Here is a 24,568-nt window from a genome sequence, read left to right on the forward strand (position 1 = left end):
TAATTTCAGTGGGAAACCTAAAGTTTGTGACAAAATTTGTGAAAAAGTGAACTTTTTTTTTTATCGCATTTGGCGGTGAAATGGTGGCATGAAATATACCAAAATGGGCCTAGATCAATACTTTGGGATGTCTTCTAAAACAAAATATATACATGTCAAGGGATATTCAGATATTCCTGACAGATATCAGTGTCCCAATGTAACTAGCGCTAATTTTGAAAAAAAGTGGTTTGGAAATAGCAAAGTGCTACTTGTGTTTATTGCCCTATAAATTGCAAAAAAAGCTAAGAACATGTAAACATTGGGTATTTCTAAACTCAGGACAAAATTTAGAAACTATTTAGCATGGGTGTTTTTTGGTGATTGTAGATGTGTTACAGATTTTGGGGGTCAAATTTAGAAAAAGTGTGTTTTTTTTCCATTTTTTCCTCATATTTTATCATTTTTTTTAGTAAATTATAAGATATGATGAAAATAATGGTATCTTTAGAAAGTCCATTTAATGACGAGAAAAATGGTATATAATATGTGTGGGTACAGTAAACGAGTAAGAGGAAAATTACAGCTAAACGCAAACAGTGCAGAAATGTAAAAATAGCCATTGTCATTAAGGGTAAGAAAATTGAAAAATGGTCCGGTCATTAAGGGGTTAAGGGGGGTTTGGGTTAGATTAGGGGTATGTGGGTGGTGGGTTGTAATGTTGGAGGGGGGGGTATTGTATGTTTTTTTTTACAGGCAAAAGAGCTGAATTTCTTGGGGCATGCCCCGCAAAGGGCCCTGTTCAGGGCTGGTAAGGTAAAAGAGCTTTGAACTTTAGTAATTTAGAATAGGGTAGGGCATTTTTTTATTTTGGGGGGATTTGTTATTTTATTAGGGGGCTTAGAGTAGGTGTAATTAGTTTAAAATTGTTGTAATATTTTTCTTATGTTTGTAAATATTTTTTTATTTTTTGTAACTTAGTTCTTTTTTATTTTTTGTACTTTAGCTAGTTTATTTAATTGTATTTATTTGTAGGAATTGTATTTAATTAATTTATTGATAGTGTAGTGTTAGGTTAATTGTAGGTAATTGTAGGTAGTTTATTTAATTAATTTATTGATAGTGTAGTGTTAGGTTTAATTGTAACTTAGGTTAGGATTTATTTTACAGGTAATTTTGTAATTATTTTAACTATTTTAGCTATTAAATAGTTCTTAACTATTTAATAGCTATTGTACCTGGTTAAAATAAATACAAAGTTACCTGTAAAATAAATATTAATCCTAAAATAGCTATAATATAATTATAATGTATATTGTAGCTATATTAGGATTTATTTTACAGGTATGTATTTAGCTTTAAATAGGAATAATTTATTTAATAAGAGTTAATTAATTTCGTTAGATGTAAATTATATTTAATTTAGGGGGGTGTTAGTGTTAGGGTTAGACTTAGCTTTAGGGGTTAATACATTTATTAGAATAGCGTGAGCTTCAGTTGGCAGATTAGGGGTTAATGTTTGAAGTTAGGTGTCGGCGATGTTAGGGAGGGCAGATTAGGGGTTAATACTATTTATTATAGGGTTAGTGAGGCGGATTAGGGGTTAATAACTTTATAATAATAGCGGTGCGGTCCGCTCGGCAGATTAGGGGTTAATAAGTGTAGGCAGGTGGAGGCAACGTTGTGGGGGGCAGGTTAGGGGTTAATAAATATAATATAGGGGTCGGCGGTGTTAGGGGCAGCAGATTAGGGGTACATAAGTATAACGTCGGTGGCGGCGCTTTGCGGTCAGCAGATTAGGGGTTAATTATTGTAGGTAGCTGGCTGCGACATTGAGGGGGGCAGGTTAGGGGTTAATAAATATAATATAGGGGTCGGCGGTGTTAGGGGCAGCAGATTAGGGGTACATAAGTATAACGTAGGTGGCGGCGCTTTGCGGTCAGCAGATTAGGGGTTAATTATTGTAGGTAGCTGGCTGCGACGTTGTGGGGGGCAGGTTAGGGGTTAATAAATATAATATAGGGGTCGGCGGTGTTAGGGGCAGCAGATTAGGGGTACATAAGTATAACGTAGGTGGCGGTCGGCAGATTAGGGGTTAAAAAAATTTAATTGAGTGTCGGCGATGTGGGGGGACCTCGGTTTAGGGTTACATAGGTAGTTTATGGGTGTTAGTGTACATTAGAGTACAGTAGTTAAGAGCTTTATAAACCGGCGTTAGCCCAGAAAGCTCTTAACTACTGACTTTTTTCCTGCGGCTGGAGTTTTGTCGTTAGATGTCTAACGCTCACTTCAGACACGACTCTAAATACCGGAGTTAGAAAGATCCCATTGAAAAGATAGGATACGCAATTGACGTAAGGGGATCTGCGGTATGGAAAAGTTGCGGCTGAAAAGTGAGCGTTAGACCCTTTTTTGAGTGACTCCAAATACCGGAGGTAGCCTAAAACCAGCGTTAGGAGCCTCTAACGCTGGTTTTCACGGCTAACGCCAAACTCCAAATCTAGGCCCTAGGATTTATAATAAAAGAATACTTCTTATCTATGGACAAAGAGGAGAAAACAACGATGGCACTACAAAGGTTGTTGCCTTTAGTACTTTAAATGATATTTGCCATTAGTGTGGGCGCTAAATATTCAGGTAGTATTGGGCGGGTGCTGTACATTAGACAGAAGTAGTATAGAAGGAAATTCAGTACGTGACTGAAAGATAGTGTACATGTATAGCACTCAACAAACCTATATTTCAGTAACTTCACAAATTAGAAGAGAAAGGAAAAATATAAGTGTGAATATCCGGTTCGAGTATTGTAAAACTTAACTTTTATTAGTTGTAAACAAATTAAAAAAGAAACAACATATTCATAATATTTAAAAACACAGTAGCGGTGGATCTAAATGGCATTAATAATCAGGTGGAGTATAGCGCAATACCAATAGGTCAGATTCAGATACCAAAGTGCCTAACTATATCTCTAAATAGGATCCAGCTATCGGACTTTATCAGGGCAATGATAGGGATGTCCCCCTTGCAGATAGGAAATAATAAGACCGTATGATAAACCTAAAAGGGTCTCTCAGTTATATAGGGGTATAATAATAACTGTTATTTCAAAGACCATCCAGCAGACATGTACTATTGTCGTAAATACTCGACATTTATAGATTATAAGTGCCGTAGGGGTACTATCTGCTGTAGTATATATCAACAATGGCATACACTGAGTCCGGGTGTTACTTCTTATCTAGTTTGCGTTGTAAAAGGCATTACCTATCATTTATAATTCACATTTCCTCTCCAAAGCAACAGGGCCATGCACAAATCAATCTGTAACAATATACCAGCATTATAAGAAAACTGAAGGAAAAACTTATACTACAACTGATCAATATGAAAAGTATTCAGGTGTCCCATTTTCACCCAATTATCCATAAGAATATATTTAAATAATTCCTTCAAGTGATGTTCTACAGAGTGGCGAATACAGGAAAAATTAAAGCAGTTGAGGTGGAAATGTCCAACCACCATTTGATGTCTCTTCAGATATAAGTAATGTGGGGACAAAACAAAGACAGCTAATTAACTATCTCCTATTTAGTATAAACCTGTACTTCCTCCCATTTAAGGGATAAATATATACACAAACCGCTGCTCCATAACTGGTCCACCTGCTCTGAGGCTGCGGATATCAATCCGCTAAATCCTATACGGTCAGGCGGATTAACACCCCTGCAGGGGGCGGCATTGCACAAGCAGCTCACAAGAACTGCTTGTGCAATTATTAATGCTGACAGCGTATGCTGTCGGCATTTATTGATGTGCGGCGGACATGATACGCTACATCGGATCATGTCCGCTCGCACTTTAATAAATCGGCCCCTATATCACTTTTTAAGCTGGTGCTCTTTCAGTATGTAGAGATGGCAAAAATGGCTGATTTTATTGTGCAATACCCTCTGAAGTCTTATAAACAAAAAGGAAAACCCCATCTGTAAGGGAATTTTTAAATCGCTGAGGTTGTTTGTTAAAGGGACACTGAACACATTTTTTTTCTTTCATGATTTAGATAGAGCATGCAAATTTAAGCAGCTTTATAAATTACTCCTATTATCAATTTTTTTTTCATTCTCTTGGAGGTAGATTTATTAAGCAGCGGATGCTGCTTTCTACACCCATCGTTTCAGGTCCACCTGAAAGTGAAGTTAAGAAGCAGCGGCCCTTGGTGGATGATTGACACCCCCTGCTAGCGGCTGATTGGCTGCTAGCTAGTGTGCAGGGAGCAGCATTCATAAGAAATGCTTGTGCAATCTAAAATGCCAACAGCGTATGCTGTTCGCATTTAGCGAGGTCAAGCGGACACAATTCGCTACAGCAAATTATGTTCGCTTGACCTTTAATAAATCTACCCCTTGGTATCTTTATTTGAAAAAGCAGGAATGTAAGCTTACGAGCTGGCCTATTTTTGGTTCAGAACCCTGGATAGCGCTTGCTGATTGGTGGCTGCATTTAGCCACCAATTAGCAAACACTACCCAGGTGTTGAGCCAAAGATGGGCCAGCTCATAAGCTTACATTTCTGCTTTTTCAAATAAGGGTACCAAGAGAACGAACAAAAATTGATAATAGCAGTAAATTAGAAAGTTGCTTAAAAGTGTATGCTCAATCTGAACTACGAAAGAAAAAAATTGAGTTCAGTATCCCTTTAAGTATCTAACATCATTTTTCTACATTGACTCAATTAATATTTTAATAATATTCAGAAACAAATATATAAGACAAACATCCTCAACATGTATATCTGTGTGTTCATTACAGATAGTGAATATCAATTTTTATATTTTCCTTTTTCAGATTATGTGAAAGATTCAGTCCTTAACACCAGCAACAGCTCATTAAACAGTGAGAATCCATATGCCACCATCAAGGATCTCCCTATGCTGATGGGCAAACCTACAGAGGGCAGCTACATGGAAATGAAATCTCCAGTATTTCGAGAAATGTCTTACGCAGAGATTGGGCTCTTTGATGACCCAGACATGTGCCAACAAGACCTGAAAGAGGAAGGTAAATATCTCACGGATCTGGAAAGATGTACTCATAGTAAATTACTATATTTTGTAAAATATAAAGTATATATATATCTTAGAAACAGTATAGATTTATATATAAAAAAAATCTTTAAAACAGCATACAACAAAATAAGTATTAACCTTATTTGTTCTCACATTCTCATAGTGTTATATGCATAAATAGTGGTATCAGTATAAATGTTCCTCATATGGAGGCATAGATGTGGAAAAAAAGATGCCTTTCTACTGAAGTTTTAATGAAAAATTAGATGCCTGAAAACAGAAGAGTTTTTTTTCCTAAATGTGGAAAAATGGCGAACATGGTGAAAAGCATTCTTTCATTTTAACCTTTTTAATAAATGCAGGCGACACAGTGTTGTCCTTTTGCAATGATGCACTTTGAGCATTTGCCCAAATACAGAAGTACGTCCTTCTATATAAAGTAGACGTGCATTTTGTTTCGTTCTGAATCGAAATTCGGATGAATTTGTCAAATTCGGAGCTTCGGATGGATTTCCGAATTACCCTAGCAACGAAACTAAACTAATCAGAATGCATTTGTAACGAATAAATCCGTATTGGTATTCATTATATTCGAATGGCCATGGACTAATCACAATTACACTAGTATTGTACAGTATATTAGGTGATATTACTCTGCTAGCTCTGTGCAGGGCACATTATGTAGCTGGTACCTGTGAGGTTGGTACCTTAGGTGGGATGTGCTGTGTACTAGACTAGTATTATGTACTGTATATTAGGTTATATACCTCTGCTAGCTCTGTGCATATTGTGTAGCTGGTACCTGTGAGGTTGGTACTTATGTTGATTCAGATGGGTTACACCTAATATACAGTACATAATACTAGTCTAATACACAGCACATCCCACCTAACACATACCAAACTTCCAAATTTACTAATCGAATTCGAACCGAATACATCTGTATATATCCGAATTTATTTGAATCCAAATAAATCCGAAACAAATACATTTGAATGTATCCGAATTCGAATCGATTCGAAAACGAAATTAGAAAAGTCCGTATCGGTCCGAAACAAATTTTTCAGACGCGCACAAATTTAATATAAAGATCATGTGACAACTGCAGGTCTTGTTTTATTGTATATTTGTGTCAAGGCTCCTAGATCCTTGTTTATCTGATCGAATAAAACTGCAGGTATCCAAATAATTGGGATGACTTGATTAATGTAAAAATGAATGACGTTTTGTGGAATTCCACATAGGATGATTTTGGTGGAAGAATTTTTGTAATTTTTAACTAAGTTTGGACAGCGGTAAAAACATGGAAACATTGTCAAAAAGTCGTCACCCCTAAGTGAAATAGTTTTCTTATCTTAAAATTGGTTAAATAATTATTTAAAGTTGTATGTGCGGATATTTTATTTTCTGTATAATTTTCAAGATGTGGGAAAGGGACCAAAAAGGTATCAGTCATTTGTATTAAATTACATAGGCATAGAATCCTAAATCTTTTTGTTTTTGGAAGGTGAACTGATACAAAATGTGGTACCCATACTGGTTGAAATATTTAGTAAATAATAACTCTTGTGATGTTTACCATATATATTTGAAAATTACATTCCCATATTTGTAAATTTCTGAAAACGTAAGTTATTTTGTGAAAGTGCTTCGTCTATTGACAAAATGGAAGGTCTTGTGTAGGTGCTATGCAGCTATTACTCATTAATGTAGCACTCTCACAAATCTCAAAGACCAAGGATGGAGTAGCAGCAGCCCAGAGACAGTAAAGTTGCCATGGGTTGAGTTGGGCAAGGCAGGCATGGTAAAAATATCTTTAGTTTCAGTTTGTGAAACTGGCACTTGAATAATATAGGGATAGCTGCTGGATGAACAGTGGGGCATGGACAGTTGGGAGCATCATCCTCGAGAAAAAAATAAATGTGAAGCTTATTTTACTCGTTTATCTATCTTATCATGAGAAAAGACACACAGATACTGCAATTTATGTAGATGCAGTCAAGACACAAGTGAAGAGTTTTCATATATATAAATAAATAAACATATATATATATATACAGATCTGTTCAAGCACTCAATCCTTTTCACTCATTATCTTGCTCAGGTGCAATCCTTATTCATACAATAATACAATCTCATCAGTCACTGAAGGGCACTCTCAGGTCTTAAAATGATTATTGTTTATTCCTTCAATTTTAAAAAAGACATTAGAATTGTCAGTGTTTCGGCTTAGTAACAAGTCTTTTCAAGACATCAATATTTTGGCTTATAATCAAGCATTTTCAACTGCAGTAATTCAACTGCTCTGCCCTTGTCTCAGCATATCCCTGCTGCTTGTCTTTAAAAACACTTGTGACTAAGCCAAAACATAGACAATTTTGATGTATTTTTTAAAATTGAAGAAATGAAGAATAATCATTTTAAGACCTGAGAGTGCCCTTCAGTGATGATATTATAATTATATATATATTTATACACACACAATCACCGGCCACTTTATTAGGTACACCTGTTCAATTGCTTGGTAACACAAATTGCTAATCAGCCAATCACATGGCAACAACGTGGTGAAGACGACTTACTGAAGTTCAAACCGAGCATCAGAATGGGGAAAAAAGGGGATTTAACTGACTTTGAATGTGACATGGTTGTTGGTGCCAGACGGGCTGGTCTGAGTATTTAAAAAAACTGCTGATCTACTGGGATTTTCAAGCACAACCATCTATAGGGTTTACAGAGAATGGTCCGAAAAAGAGAAAATATCCAGTGAGCGGCAGTTGTGTAGACAAAAATGCCTTGTTAAAATCAGAGGAGAATGGGCAGAAAGATGATAGAAAGGCAAAATATCTCAAATAACCACTAGTTACAACCTAGTTGTGCGTTCAGAGATGGTATTCTGCATAACACGTCGAACCTTCAAGCAGATGGGTTAAAGCAGCAGAAGACCACATCGGGTGGTGCCACTCCTGTCAGCTAAGAACAGGAAACTGAGACTACAATTTGCACAGGCTCACCAAAATTGGACAATAGAAGATTGGAAAATGTTGCTGTCTCGATTTCAGCTGCAACATTTAGATGGTAGGGTCAGAATTTGGTGTAAACAATATGAAAGCATGGATCCATTCTGCCTTGTATCAACGGTTGAGGTTGGTGGTGGTGGTGTAATGGTGTGGGGCACACTTTGGACCCCTTAGTACCAATTGAGCATTGTTTAAATGCCCCGGCCTACCTGAGTATTGTTGCTGACCATGTCCATCCCTTTATGACTACAGCATACCCATCTTCTGATAGCTACTTCCAGCAGGATAAGGCAACATGTCACAATGCTCAAATCATCTCAAACTGGTTGGGATTTGGTGGAACGTGAGATTTGCATCATGAATGACATGCCGACAAATCTGCTGCAACTGCGTGATGCTATCATGTAAATATGGACCAAAATGTCTGAGGAATGTTTCCAACACCTTGTTGTATCTATGCCATGAAGATTTAAGGCAGTTCTGGAGGCAAAAAGGGGTCTAACCCAGTACTAGCAAGGTGTACCTAATAAAGTGGTGAGTGTATGTGTGTGTGTATATATATATATATATATATATATATATATATATATATATATATATACTGTATATATATATAAAACACAGGAATGGACCGCACTCACAGACTGGACTGGGTTCACATCCTAAGCCACTGTAAACTCGACAGCCATGAACACTGACAGACAGCTGCACAGTTCCCAGCAACCCAGGCAGTCAACCCCTGAGCAGCCTGGGTGACAGACCAGCAGGAAAGCATTACAAACATTATCAACACAACACACAGAAAGCTGGCACTCGCCAGCAGATACACAGTAATGTTTAAAAGCAAAACTGGGTGAAGTCAGTTACATTAGGCGCCAAAGGATCAAGCCCAGGACCATGTCAAGGTCTCCCCATTCCTGGGACCCTAAACCAGCACCCACACAATGCATGCTTTCAAACAAACCAACTGAGAACCTTTCATGATTCAGATAGAGCATGCAATTGTAAGCAATTTTCTAATTTACTCCTAATATCAATATTTCTTTGATCTGATTGGTGGCTAAAAGTAGCCACCAATCAGCAAGCGCTCCCCAGGAGGCTGAAATAAAAATGAACCGACTTCTTAGCTTATGTTCCTGCTTTTTCAAATAAAGATAGCAAGGGAACAAAGAAAATTGATAATAGGAGTAAATTAGGCCTAGATTTGGAGTTCGGCGGTAAAAGGGCTGTTAACGCTCCGCGGGCTTTTTTCTGGCCGCACCATAAAATTAACTCTGGTATCGAGAGTTCAAACAAATGCTGCGTTAGGCTCCAAAAAAGGAGCGTAGAGAATTTTTACCGCAAATGCAACTCTCGATACCAGAGTTGCTTACGGACGCGGCCGGCCTCAAAAACGTGCTCGTGCACGATTCTCCCATAGGAAACAATGGGACTGTTTGAGCTGAAAAAAAACCTAACACCTGCAAAAAAGCAGCGTTCAGCTCCTAACGCAGCCCCATTGTTTCCTATGGGGAAACACTTCCTACGTCTGCACCTAACACTCTAACATGTACCCCGAGTCTAAACACCCCTAACCTTACACTTATTAACCCCTAATCTGCTGCCCCCCGCTATCGCTGACCCCTGCATATTTTTTTTAACCCCTAATCTGCCGCTCCGTAAACCGCCGCAACCTACGTTCTCCCTATGTACCCCTAATCTGCTACCCCTAACACCGCCGACCCCTATATTATATTTATTAACCCCTAACCTGCCCCCCACAACGTCGCCGACACCTGCCTACACTTATTAACCCCTAATCTGCCGAGCGGACCTGAGCGCTACTATAATAAAGTTATTAACCCCTAATCCGCATCACTAACCCTATCATAAATAGTATTAACCCCTAATCTGCCCTCCCTAACATCGCCGACACCTAACTTCAATTATTAACCCCTAATCTTCCGATCGGAGCTCACCGCTATTCTAATAAATGGATTAACCCCTAAAGCTAAGTCTAACCCTAACACTAACACCCCCCTAAGTTAAATATAATATTTATCTAACGAAATAAATTAACTCTTATTAAATAACTTATTCCTATTTAAAGCTAAATACTTACCTGTAAAATAAATCCTAATATAGCTACAATATAAATTATAATTATATTATAGCTATTTTAGGATTAATATTTATTTTACAGGCAACTTTGTAATTATTTTAACCAGGTACAATAGCTATTAAATAGTTAAGAACTATTTAATAGTTACCTAGTTAAAATAATAACAAATTTACCTGTAAAATAAATCCTAACCTAAGTTATAATTAAACCTAACACTACCCTATCAATAAAATAATTAAATAAACTATCTACAATTACCTACAATTAACCTAACACTACACTATCAATAAATTAATTAAACACAATTCCTACAAATAAATACAATTAAATAAACTAGCTAAAGTACAAAAAATAAAAAAGAACTAAGTTACAAAAAATAAAAAAATATTTACAAACATAAGAAAAATATTACAACAATTTTAAACTAATTACACCTACTCTAAGCCCCCTAATAAAATAACAAAGCCCCCCAAAATAAAAAATTCCCTATCCTATTCTAAATTAAAAAAGTTACAAGCTCTTTTACCTTACCAGCCCTGAACAGGGCCCTTTGCGGGGCATGCCCCAAGAATTTCAGCTCTTTTGCCTGTAAAAAAATAAATACAATACCCCCCCCCCAACATTACAACCCACCACCCACATACCCCTAATCTAACCCAAACCCCCCTTAAATAAACCTAACACTAAGCCCCTGAAGATCTTCCTACCTTGTCTTCACCATCCAGGTATCACCGATCCGTCCTGGCTCCAAGATCTTCATCCAACCCAAGCGGGGGTTGGCGATCCATAATCCGGTCCAGAAGAGGCTCCAAAGTCTTCCTCCTATCCGGCAAGAAGAGGACATCCGGACCGGCAAACATCTTCTCCAAGCGGCATCTTCGATCTTCTTCCATCCGGAGCGAAGCGGCAGGATCCTGAAGACCTCCAGCGCGGAACATCCATCCGGACCGACGACTGAACGACGAATGACTGTTCCTTTAAGGGACGTCATCCAAGATGGCGTCCCTCGAATTCCGATTGGCTGATAGGATTCTATCAGCCAATCGGAATTAAGGTAGGAATTTTCTGATTGGCTGATGGAATCAGCCAATCAGAATCAAGTTCAATCCGATTGGCTGATCCAATCAGCCAATCAGATTGAGCTCGCATTCTATTGGCTGTTCCGATACCTGGATGGTGAAGACAAGGTAGGAAGATCTTCAGGGGCTTAGTGTTAGGTTTATTTAAGGGGGGTTTGGGTTAGATTAGGGGTATGTGGGTGGTGGGTTGTAATGTTGGGGGGGGGGTATTGTATTTATTTTTTTACAGGCAAAAGAGCTGAAATTCTTGGGGCATGCCCCGCAAAGGGCCCTGTTCAGGGCTGGTAAGGTAAAAGAGCTTGTAACTTTTTTAATTTAGAATAGGGTAGGGAATTTTTTATTTTGGGGGGCTTTGTTATTTTATTAGGGGGCTTAGAGTAGGTGTAATTAGTTTAAAATTGTTGTAATATTTTTCTTATGTTTGTAAATATTTTTTTATTTTTTGTAACTTAGTTCTTTTTTATTTTTTGTACTTTAGCTAGTTTATTTAATTGTATTTATTTGTAGGAATTGTGTTTAATTAATTTATTGATAGTGTAGTGTTAGGTTAATTGTAGGTAATTGTAGGTAGTTTATTTAATTATTTTATTGATAGGGTAGTGTTAGGTTTAATTATAACTTAGGTTAGGATTTATTTTACAGGTAAACTTGTTATTATTTTAACTAGGTAACTATTAAATAGTTCTTAACTATTTAATAGCTATTGTACCTGGTTAAAATAATTACAAAGTTGCCTGTAAAATAAATATTAATCCTAAAATAGCTATAATATAATTATAATTTATATTGTAGCTATATTAGGATTTATTTTACAGGTAAGTATTTAGCTTTAAATAGGAATAAGTTATTTAATAAGAGTTAATTTATTTCGTTAGATGTAAATTATATTTAACTTAGGGGGGTGTTAGTGTTAGGGTTAGACTTAGCTTTAGGGGTTAATACATTTATTAGAATAGCGGTGAGGTCCGCTCGGCAGATTAGGGGTTAATAATTGAAGGTAGCTGTCGGCGATGTTAGGGAGGGCAGATTAGGGGTTAATACTATTTATGATAGGGTTAGTGATGCGGATTAGGGGTTAATAACTTTATTATAGTAGCGCTCAGGTCCGCTCGGCAGATTAGGGGTTAATAAGTGTAGGCAGGTGTCGGCGACGTTGAGGGGGGCAGATTAGGGGTTAATAAATATAATATAGGGGTCGGCGGTGTTAGGGGTATCAGATTAGGGGTACATAGGGATAACGTAGGTGGCGGCGCTTTGCGGTCGGAAGATTAGGGGTTAATTATTTTAAGTAGCTGGCGGCGACGTTGTGGGGGGCAGGTTAGGGGTTAATAAATGTAATACAGGGGTCGGCGGGGTTAGGGGCAGCAGATTAGGGGTACATAAGTATAACGTAGGTGGCGGTCGGCAGATTAGGGGTTAAAAATTTTAATCGAGTGGCGGCGATGTGGGGGGACCTCGGTTTAGGGGTACATAGGTAGTTTATGGGTGTTAGTGTACTTTAGGGTACAGTAGTTAAGAGCTTTATGAACCGGCGTTAGCCAGAAAGCTCTTAACTCCTGCTATTTTCAGGCGGCTGGAATCTTGTCGTTAGAGCTCTAACGCTCACTTCAGAAACGACTCTAAATACCAGCGTTAGAAAGATCCCATTGAAAAGATAGGCTACGCAAATGGCGTAGGGGGATCTGCGGTATGGAAAAGTCGCGGCTGAAAAGTGAGCGTTAGACCCTTTAATCACTGACTCCAAATACCAGCGGGCGGCCAAAACCAGCGTTAGGAGCCTCTAACGCTGGTTTTGACGGCTACCGCCGAACTCCAAATCTAGGCCTTAGAAAGTTGCTTAAAATTGCATGCTCTATCTGAATCATGAAAGATTTCACATTCTAAAGTTCTGCACATAGGGGAATATGTTCTATGTATTTTTAAATAGATATGCCTATATATATCTGTATATATCTATACCCATATATAATCATGTATATATACAGTATATAGGAATAAATATACTGTATATTGTACCAAAAAAGCATTATATATTCACTGTGTCCCAAACTTCCAAACAACTTAACCAAAATTGCACAATTTTGCGGTATCAACTTACCGCTTATGTCATGTGGCCGAACCCGGAGGTTAATCAAGCACTTCCGGTATGTGTTTACAAATTACTAAGTGTGTAACAAATACAATCATTAAGTATCATATTAGCCTGAGATAACATGTTTCATGCCACAACAATCTTTAAGTGCTATGTACATACACACCTCATAGTGACAAACTCTTTATGTGCTCGATAGTATCACTGTGACTCTCCTATGTTGCTAACGTATATCCGGTTCCGGAAGTTATGTCACTTCCGGTTCCGGTTACATTATGCCATGCCACATGTCTCCAATAACGTTCTTACTTGCTAACGTTGGTCTACATTTTTCTAATTTGAACAGGTAATCTACTTCAAACCACTCTTAAAATATAAAATGAAATTTTGTGTTCATCATACAACCACAGTGAATCACATTAATAAAAGCATATACGAAATTAATACCAGCTAAGCAACAAATAGACAAAAAGGCTTATATCAGCTCGTACCTGGTATAGTCTAAACTTCACACTATCTTAACATTGTGTACATCTATAACACAATACATGTCTGTTACCTACTTATATATTGACTGCTTTGTACATTAATACATGGTAGTACATATTATTTCTGCACACATTTAATTGCTTTGTAATCCACATCTCATTTCCATCCTGCCACCTAACATGCTGAGTATTAGTTGTGGTAGTAAGATCGCTCATGGTTACCCCCTGTGCCCCAAGTGTGATGACCAAACCATCATGCAGGTCTCGGGCAGAGGTACAGGGTGGTGGTATGAACCTATACCGATCCACACCATCCCCTTAAACTCCAACAACCACACATGTGCAGACCTCTACCCACCAGCGGGAGGATGCACATTGTGGTCCCCTTCCACAACCTACTGGTGTCAACCACCACTGGTACACATAGAGGACCACAGCCTTCTCCCTCCTCATTACCATTCTACATGAGGGCACCATAATCAGGTGGAGAGTTCAGTCCTTTTGGGTGTAAAGTCCCCAATCGGAACATCCATTGTGCTTCTCATCTTAACAGCAGTTTGTTCCTGTCGCCAGCTCTTGTTTCTCTGGGAATATGATCAATCAGGATCAATTTGATTGCAGCTACAGAGTGTTTCGCTGTCAGCCAGTGGCGTGCCACCGGTTGGTCTGATTTACCTTTCTTTAATGCTGCTCTGATGGCTGTTCGATGTTTGGCCATCCTTTCCCATATGGTGCCTTGGGTCTTACCCACATAATGAAGTCCACACGGACAGATAATCAAATACACCACAAACATAGTGGTGCACGTTAGTGGATGATTGATCGTATACACCTTATTACCATGTGGATGATTGAATTTCTTGGTTGCTATAATGGCATTACATGTAGTGCAATTCGGGCATCGATACTGATTTGGGCATCGGTACTGATTCAATCCTTGTCTGTATAACTCTGTGTTGGATCCGAGATGACTAGAAGGTCCCTTAAATTATTATTACGTCTATAGTCAACCAGAGGACATGCATTTTGTACAAATTTGAGTTTTGGGTCTGAGAGCAGAATATGCCAGTGATTTTTCAGCGTCTGTCCAACCTTCAAGGTGTTAGGGGCAAAAGTGGTTGTAAAGATTATCTTGGTTTCAGGGTCCTGTTGTCTCCTACTTTGCTGTAGTAGTGTGTCCTGCATCACATCTTGTGTCTATAACTGCTCCGTGCAGTTATTTAAAAATAAAAATAAAGAAAAATACATTTTTTTTTACCAAGTAACCCTACACTTTATTTTGGGGACTTTTTTTCATTAACCAGAGTTCTGAGCTTGCGGTAGCATTAACCATCCACTTGTAATGGCTGGTTATTTAACGTGTGCCCGTAAATGGGCAAATATGACCGTTTACGGGCGCACGTTAAATTAGAGCTCCACTTGTAATCTAGCCAATAAAGTTGCAGTCACTAGTATTTTTTTTCCACTGTAATGGCCATTTAAAGGGACATTGTACTCTTAAATAGTGTCCCCTTTAAAGGACCACTAAACATAGTAGAATATAATAATTAATAAATGCATAATAAAAAGACAATGCAAAAGCACTTTTTTTCTGACAAATGAATCTATATTTTCCTTAAAAATGTGTCATGTGACAGCCATTAGCCAATCACAAAATGCATATACATATATTTTGTGAATTCTTGCACATGCTCAATAGGAGCTGGTGCCTCCAAAATTGTGCTTATAAAAAGATGCACATTTAGATAATGGAAGTGAATTGTGAAGTTGTTTAAAGTTGCCTGCTCTATCTGAATCATGAAAGTTTACTTTTGACTTTACTGTTCCTTAAATATTTTCCCAATGGTCCATTTTACCAGGGGTTTTGTATGTAATTGTTTTCATACAGAAGCATAACCTTTGTTTGTTATTTTAAAAAGCTAAACAAATGTTTTCTCTGTAGAAGAGGTATGTAAAGAGAAGACAATAGCACTGATTAATTAGCCAGTGGGGGTATGAGGAAGAGATAGATTGTGAACGTGAAATAGCTGGTCTTGTATAAGTGGGGGCTCCTTTTAGGTCTCATCATGGCCTCCCCCTGCACTTACCGTTACATTCCTGGTAGCCAAGCCCCGGAATTACTGGAAGTGCTGGGCATCTCCACAGGACTTAAAGGGACAGTCTTCTCCAGAATTTGTATTGTTTAAAAAGATAGATAATCCCTTTATTACCCATTCCCCAGTTCTGCATAACCAACACAGTTATATTAATATACTTTTCACCTCTCTGATTACCTTGTATCTAAGTCTCTGCGTCTGTCCCCTTATCTCAGTCCTTTTGACAGACTTGCATTTTAGCCAGTCTTTGCTGACTCATAAATAACTACCCAGGAGTGATCACAATGTTATCTATATGATACACACGAATTAGCACTGTCTATCTGTGAAAAACTGTCAAAATGCACTGAGATAAGAGATGCCCTTCAATGGTTTAGAAATTAGCATATGAGCCTTCCTAGGTTTAGCTTTCAAAAAAGAATACTAAAGCAAATTTGATGATAAAAGTAAATTGGAAAGTTGCCCTATATATCTGAATCATGAAACTTTCATTTTGACTAGACTGTCCCTTTAAGGAAGCTAGATGTGGGTGTAAGAATTTAAATCCCTTAATCTCAGCTCCCTTATGTCATAGAAATCTTTCAAATGATGGGTGACCTGGGTGTATAATGTGTAAGAACATATTTTTTTGAAAAAATTAAGATAAAAACACATTTTCCCACACTGTTTGCAGGCTGGGTGTCTATAGGCTTTTAAAATAGTTTATAAAAAAGGCGTAGAGACCCACATGGCCCCTAGTTTTAAAGCCCAGAAGCCCCTCTTTAAAATAAAGCCCCAGTATTGGATTTTATATATAAGTGATCACTGTGGTAATAGTGATCACCTGCCGTGTGGTGTGTTAATGTGCATTTATTTGAGTAGAAGCCGTTATAAACAAATACACAAATGCCCTGATTTATATAAGGATAATCACTTGTTTTGACTATAGAGTTGAGAAAAACACACACACTCTATTTTTACAACCTTGTTTATTACATTTTTAATACAAATATGCGTTTTGTTGTAAAAAAAAATGCTATTATATACATAAAATAATGGTATCGTTTGAATCTGATTGGTCTGTTGAATAAAGCATTATGTGTAGGTTATTTACTGAAAAATTTGAAAAAAGTTAACAAATGTCACTTTATTCTCTATAATCAATATAATAATTATTCTACTATATGTCTGATGTATTTACACTGGTCCTACTAGTGTATGCAGGTAACATAATTTTTTTACATAAAGTTTAACTGTTTCCTTGTTGCATTTTTCAGAAAGTCTACCAAGAGGGGCAGAAGGAGGAGTTGCTGGCAACTGTAGGAACAGTCTTCCACAAAATCATTATGACTCTCCAAAAAATAGTCACATTCCCAGCCATTATGACATGCCACCAGTACGGCACTATCCACCGTCTCCACCGGCGAAGAGGCTGGTCAGATAAAAATTCCAGTGAAGACTACCTCATACTTCATCAATAATGATGAACTACTGATCTCAGCAATAGTCTTCAGTTGGACTTCTAATGGTCAGGATGAAAGCCCTAGCTGGAAATTCTAGGGCATATGTTGCTCTACAATGGGAACATAAGGTGTTGGCCTCAGTTTCTTATGTGCAAAGCAAATATTCTGCTCATGACTTTGGAAACTTTTGATTCTGGGTCTGCATAACTTCCTTCTTTCGAGCAGAAAAATAATGAGAATTCTGCACAGTCTCACAAGAGGCACACTTTTCAATTCCATGGTATTTTCAGGATCCTGAGCTCGTTCTTTGAGAAAAATGTAAATAACTTGGCATGTTGATGAGCTCACTATGAGGACATTTACTAAAAACTGCAAACATAGGATGGTGTTGTGATGATTGCAACCACTGTGCCACTAAATGAACATTTACTCATGAAATCTGGGACCAAATCCATTGAAAAGGAAGCAATATAATTAGAACAATGTTTTTTGTGTGTGTTTTTAAGGATTTACAGTGAATTTGATTTTACTTATACCTTTAACATTTACTTAAAATGGACAAATGTATCAAATGACCACTTGACTGGTTACAAAGCCACCAATGGAAGGACCTCATTATGCATCATCTGCAGAAATGGAAACTGTTTATGTCAATTTAAAGGGACATTTCAGCCAACATTGGAATCCACGTGGATGAATTTCAGTTTTGAATAGAAGCATTTTTTGTAATATACATGTATTATCAAAGATGCTTTGAATAAAAACTATAGCTATGTCAAATGTGTATTTAAAGGGACAGTTTACTCCTCAATTTGTATTGTTAAAAGGATAGATATCCCTTTATTACCCATACCCCAGTTTTGCATAACTAACACCATTATATTAATACACGTTTTACCTCTGTGGTAACCTTGTATTTAAGCCTATATAGACTGCCCCCTTATTTCAGTACTTTTGACAGATTTGCATTTTAGCCAATCAGTGCTGACTCCTAGGTAACTTCACGTGCATGAGCTCAATGTTATCTATATGACACACATGAACTAAAGCCCTCTAGTGGCTCAAAGGTAATGAGAACAATGTTATATATATGGAACACATGAACTGGCACTTTCTAGATGTGAAAAACTGTTAAAATTCACAGAGATAAGAGAAGGCCCTCAAGGGCTTAGACATTAGCATATGAGCCTAGTTTTAGCTTTCAACAAAGAATACCAAGAGAACAAAGCAAATTTGATGATAAAATTAATTTGGAAAGCTGTTTAAAATTGCATGCCCTATCTGAATCATGAAAGTTTAATTCCCTTTAGTATTTACCAGCATTTTAAACACAGCACTTGAGCAGAGAGCCTTAAGTGTTTGTACCATCTGGCAATTAAATTACTCAATTTGTTAATTGCTGACATGATACAAACCCCACTGGTGCTCTGAGCAGCTGCAGTAGCACTACAACAGTGTGCATCTATGTACATTTAAATTTTGACCGGACGGTCCTTAAAATTTTTACGATGTTTACCTTTACAACAGTGAGAAGCAAAACATTTTTATCTAAAATCTATAGTCCAATACTTTAAACTATATTTTAAGTGAAAGTTTTGTTTTAATAGAGAGAATGGTATTCTTTTGTAATATGTGGTTAGTGCTTGCAGAATTTAACAGGCTGTATACATAGTAAAAGAAATCATAATGAAAGTCAAAATTAAGCTTTCACAATTCTAAAGGACTATGCAATTTAAACAATTTTCCAATTTACTGCTGCTTTCAAATGAACTTGTTCTCTTGTTATTATATATTGAAGAGCATACCTAGGAAGACTCAGGAGTGTGTCAAGCACAATATAGTAGCAGTGTTTAGAACAAGTTATATATACAGTAAGTCCCCTACTTACAAACTTTCAAGTTACAAACTTTCAAAGATACAAACATGCGTTCGCCTGTCAAATCCCGGAGGTTAGTTCCGTTTTTGTTCACTCCATGCCTGTTTTACTATACAAGGTAACATTAAAAATGTTTTCTTTACAGTATTGTTTGTTTTTTATGTACTACTGTACTGTAATTTATGGGAAAAGTATTATAAAGTGAGGTTTATAATACTTTTCACACAAATTACAATACAGTTGGACTTACAAACATGCTCATTCATAAGTAGGGGACTTACTGTATTGTTGAAACACTGCTGCCCTCTTGTGCTCACAATGTATAACGCTATAACAATATTTATAACAAATGTTGCTGCCATATAATGTTCAGAACAAGTGCATGCTGCTGAGTCTATCTAGCTATATCAAGAGAACAAAGTATGTTAGAACAGAAGTAAATTGGAAAGTTGTTTAACCCCTTAATGACCAAGGACGTACGCCACACGTCCTCAAAAAAAATACAGTTAATGACCGAGGACGTGTGGCGTACGTCCTTGGTCTGGAAAGCAGCTGGAAGCGATCCTGCTCGCTTCCAGCTGCTTTCCGGTTATTGCAGTGATGCCTCGATATGGAGGCATCCTGCAATAACTCCCCTTGGCCATCCAATGCAGAGAGAGCCACTCTGTGGCCCTCCCGCCCCGTGGTTGGTGGGTGGGAGCAAGTCTGGGAGGCGGGTGGGCGGTCATCGATGTGCCGATTGGAGGGAAGGGGGCGGGATCGGGGGCGGAACCGCCTGGAGCGCGCGCTTGCATGGGGGGCGCCGGGCGGGCGCGTGCACGGGGCGGGAGCGGGAGGGAACCGCTACACTACAGAAAAATAAAGCTGTTAAAAGTTAAAATAATAAGGTTTTAAAGTTAGAAATAAACAGCTTAGGGATCTGGAAGGGGTGGGGGTTGGTCTTGGGTGGGGGGGGAAGCTACACTACAGAAAAGGGCTTTTTTTTTTTAAAAAAAAAGGCACATTTGTTACTAAACTGGGTACTGGCAGACAGCTGCCAGTACCCAAGATGGCGCCCATTAAGGCAGAGGGGGAGGGTTAGAGAGCTGTTTGGTGGGGGATCAGTGAGGTTGGGGACTAAGGGGGGATCCTACACAGCAGCATATGTAAATATGCCAAACAAAAAACAAAAAAAAGCCCAAGTATAGCTTTTATTTTAGTACTGGCAGAGTTTCTGACAGTACTTAAGATGGCGGGGACAATTGTGGGGTGGGGGAGGGAAGAGAGCTGTTTGGGAGGGATCAGGGGGTCTCATGTTTCAGGTGGGAGGCTAAGCTCTACACTAAAGCTAAAATTAACCCTGCAAGCTACATAATTAACCCCTTCACTGCTAGCCATAATACACGTGTGAAATGCAGCGGCATTTAGCGGCCTTCTAATTACCAAAAAGCAACGCCAAAGCCATATATGTCTGCTATTTCTGAACAAAGGGGATCCCAGAGAAGCATTTACAACCATTTGTGTCATAATTGCACAAGCTGTTTGTAAATGATTTCAGTGAGAAACCTAAAATTGTGAAAAATTTAACGTTTTTTTTAATTTGATCGTATTTGGCGGTGAAATGGTGGCATGAAATATACCAAAATTGGCCTAGATCAATACTTGGGGTTGTCTACTACACTACACTAAAGCTAAAAGTATCCCTAAAAGCTCCCTACATGCTCCATAATTAACCCCTTCACTGCTGGGCATAATACACGTGTAGTGCGCAGTGGCATTTAGCAGCCTTCTAATTACTAAAAAGCAACGCCAAAGCCATATATGTCTGCTATTTCTGAACAAAGGGGATCCCAGAGAAGCATTTACAACCATTTAAAGGGCCATAATACCCAAATGTTTAAACACTTGAAAGTGATGCAGCATAGCTGTAAAAAGCTGATTAGAAAATATCACCTGAACATCTCTATGTAAAAAAGAAAGATATTTTACCTCAAAAGTTCCTCAGTAGCCACCTCCCATTGTAAATGATTTCTAAGCAGCATTTTAGTGTGTTTGTCCTGGGACATCTGAAGGGACTAGCATCGTGCACTCTCATATTATTTCACCAATCAGGTAAAGGAAGCTTACTATGAAATCTCATGAGAGTTAAGTCAAATCTCATGAGATCACAGTAAGAGTTCATGACCTCAGCACTGCTGATGCTGATTGGCTGCTGTTCATTTCTTCATTTTTTTAAATTTGTTTACCTGCAGCTGGGAGCAGCTGAGTATAACTTTTTACACAGAACTTACTCTGGTGAGCTGAGGAGATTGTGAGGTAAAATATCTTCCTTTTTTACATAGAGGTGCTCAGGTGATATTTTCCTGTCAGCTTTTTACAGTTATACTGCATCAGTTTCAAGTGATTTAGCATATGAGTATTATGTCCCTTTAAGCCATAAATGCACAAGCTGTTTGTAAATAATTTCAGGGAGAAACCAAAAGTTTGTGAAAAAATTAGTAAAAAAGTGAACAATTTTTGTATTTAATCGCATTTGACGGTGAAATGGTGGCATGAAATATACCAAAATGGGCCTAGATGAATGGGATATCTACTAAAAAAAAATATATACATGTCAATGGATATTCAGAGATTCCTGAAAGATATTAGTGTTCTAATGTAACTAGCGCTAATTTTGAAAAATAATGGTTTGGAAATAGCAAAGTGCTACTTGTATTTATGGCCCTATAACTTACAAAAAAAGCAAAGAACATGTAAACATTGGGTATTTCTAAAATCAGGACAAAATTTAGAAACTATTTAGCATGGGTGTTTTTTGGTGGTTGTAGATGTGTAACAGATTTTGGGGGTCAAAGTTAGAAAAAGTGTGTTTTTTTCAATTTTTTCCTCATATTTTATAATTTTTTTTATAGTAAATTATAAGATATGATGAAAATAATGGTATCTTTAGAAATTCCATTTAATGGCGAGAAAAACGGTATATAATATGTGTGGGTACAGTAAATGAGTAAGAGGAAAATTACAGCTAAACACAAACACCGCAGAAATGTAAAAATAGCCTTGGTCCCAAACTGACAGAAAATGGAAAAGTGCTGTGGTCATTAAGGGGTTAAAATTGTATGTTGTATCTGTACCATGAAAATTTTATTTTGACTTTCATGTCCCTTTAATGAATTAACCTCTTAAGGACATATGACAGAATAAAACAATTGAGCAAACGGAAAGCTGTGTCCTTAAAGGGTTAAACAGAAAGTAAATTCAAAATTAAACTTTCATGATTGACAGAAAGTACAGTATGCAGTTTTAAACAACTTTGCAAATATGTTCAGCTAGGTCCCAGTAGTGTATTACTGCTCATTCAACACAGGATACCAAAATAATGAAATAAAATTCCGATTATCCTAATATTTTGAAGGTATAATCTAGATTTTATTAAAGACACAGAGACGAGTATTTTATGCATTAATCTTTCTTTACTACTCAATGCAGCCTTTTAAAGAACAATAACATTAAGATAAATAACATAATACATAATAAGAAGCTAACAGAAGCTTATTATAATGAGAGAAAAAACAGCCAATCAGCACAGAGAATAGGCTATAAACTGAGTACACAGCAAACACTCTCCCTCTTTCTAGTTGATGCTCAAAAGAAATAAAATATTAAGCATCATGAAGAAACCAAAAAGTCCGAAACAACAAATGATAATAAAAGTAATTTTCCTGTAGAATTGATAGAAGGAGTTCCATGAACAGTTGAACTTGATTGAAGACCAAATAGGTGTCCAGAATTCAATGGTTGGATGTTGGAACTTTTGAGTTGTAGGGAAGAATTCAAATGATGAAAGTGGATTGAAATTACATGGATACTGTTAAAGACAAAAAATATTAATAACATATAATAATAAGATAGGGTGGGAGAAAAAAATACATAATTATTTCTGAGGAGGGAAAATACTCGTCTCTGTGTCTTTAATAAAATCTAGATTATACCTTCAAAATATTAGGATAATCGGAATTTTATTACAAGACCAGAGACTCCTATTTTATGCAAGTTTAAAGCATATTAAGAAAACAAGTTAAGAGAGGCATGTTGAATGGGTCTGAAATAGAATTGTTTAAAAATGGAGTCAGAAGACCAATCTGCAGCAAGTAAAATTTGTTGGAGAGGGGCCGCTTTTAAAAAGGCCTTTGAAGCAGCAGAACCTCTGACGGAATGAGCTGTGATAGAAATGTTAATACCAGTCTCTTTCATGACCCATTTAACCTACCTAGCAATAGAGGTAGAAGTAATAGGAGCGTGAGGAGGAATAAAAGAAATTAGAAGTTGGTTAAAGTTAGATTTTCTAAAAGTTAAGGTTCTAGATTCATATGACTCATAGACATTCAACCACACACAGAGAAGGTTCGGAAGGAAGATAAGGATAGAAAATAGATGTAGATAAAGTTTTAATTCTTCGAGAAAGAAAAAAGGTAACTCCTTCAGGAGAGAAATGTTTAGAGTTCCAATCTAAAGCTTTCACATCAGATACTCTCCTGAAAGAGATAAGACAGAGAAGAGTAGCTAGTTTAGCAGAAAGTTGTTTTAGAGATAACAAATTATTATCAGGCCAAGATTTGAAAAGAGAAAAAATTAGATCAACGTCCCAGAAAAACTCATGTTTGGGAACAGGAGGACGTTTTAATCTAATGGCTTTAAGTATTCTACAAACTAAAGGGTGCTTGCAGACAGGAGAGTTGTTAATTAAACTATGTCTGGCCGAAATAGCTGACCTATGAACATTAATGGTTCTGTAAGCCAGACCTGAGTCAAAAAGATGGGAAAGGTAGTTAATAATATTATTCAAATCAGAAGAAACGGGATCCAAGTTCCTTCGCAGGCACCAGCTAGACCATTTTGACCATGCGGCAAAATAGCATTTGCGGGTGCCTGGGGCCCAGGAATCTTCAATGAGGGACCTAGCTCCCTCCGAAAGGCCTCGGAGGGACCAGGGTCCCCTGATATTGTCCATGCTATCAGGAGAAGAGACCCTTGGAGAATTAGACTGTGATAATTGCCCTCTGGGTTGACTAACAGATGAGGAAGCGGAGGAAAAAGAATTGGGGGATAGATGGACATCTCCAGAAGGGAGGGATACCATGACTGGGTTGGCCAAAAGGGGGTCACTATTGTCAGGCATAAAAGATCCCTGCGAACCATTGAAATTGTCCTCGGGATCATTGAAAAAGGAGGGAAAGCATAAGCTTTCTGAGGGGGCCATGGATGAAGGAAAGCATCTATGGCCGCTGCCTCCGGATCCGGGTGCCAGCTGAAATATGGGCAAATTTGAAAATTGGTCCTGGACGCAA

General features: G+C 37.6%; 1 protein-coding gene across 1 annotated transcript in view; it reads left to right on the forward strand.

The window, feature by feature from the left end:
* The window catches only part of PEAR1 (platelet endothelial aggregation receptor 1), a 281,847-nt gene extending 263,702 nt beyond the window's left edge, over positions 1-18,145 (forward strand). The window contains exons 23-24 of the mRNA XM_053705337.1: positions 4,827-5,039; positions 17,180-18,145. Of these exons, the coding sequence (XP_053561312.1) occupies positions 4,827-5,039; positions 17,180-17,346 (380 nt within the window). The 3' untranslated portion in view covers positions 17,347-18,145. The remainder of the gene's footprint in view (positions 1-4,826; positions 5,040-17,179) is intronic.
* The last annotated feature ends 6,423 nt before the right edge of the window (positions 18,146-24,568 follow it).

The sequence above is a fragment of the Bombina bombina genome, chromosome 1, assembly GCF_027579735.1.
Source record: "Bombina bombina isolate aBomBom1 chromosome 1, aBomBom1.pri, whole genome shotgun sequence".
Taxonomy (NCBI): Eukaryota; Metazoa; Chordata; class Amphibia; order Anura; family Bombinatoridae; genus Bombina; species Bombina bombina.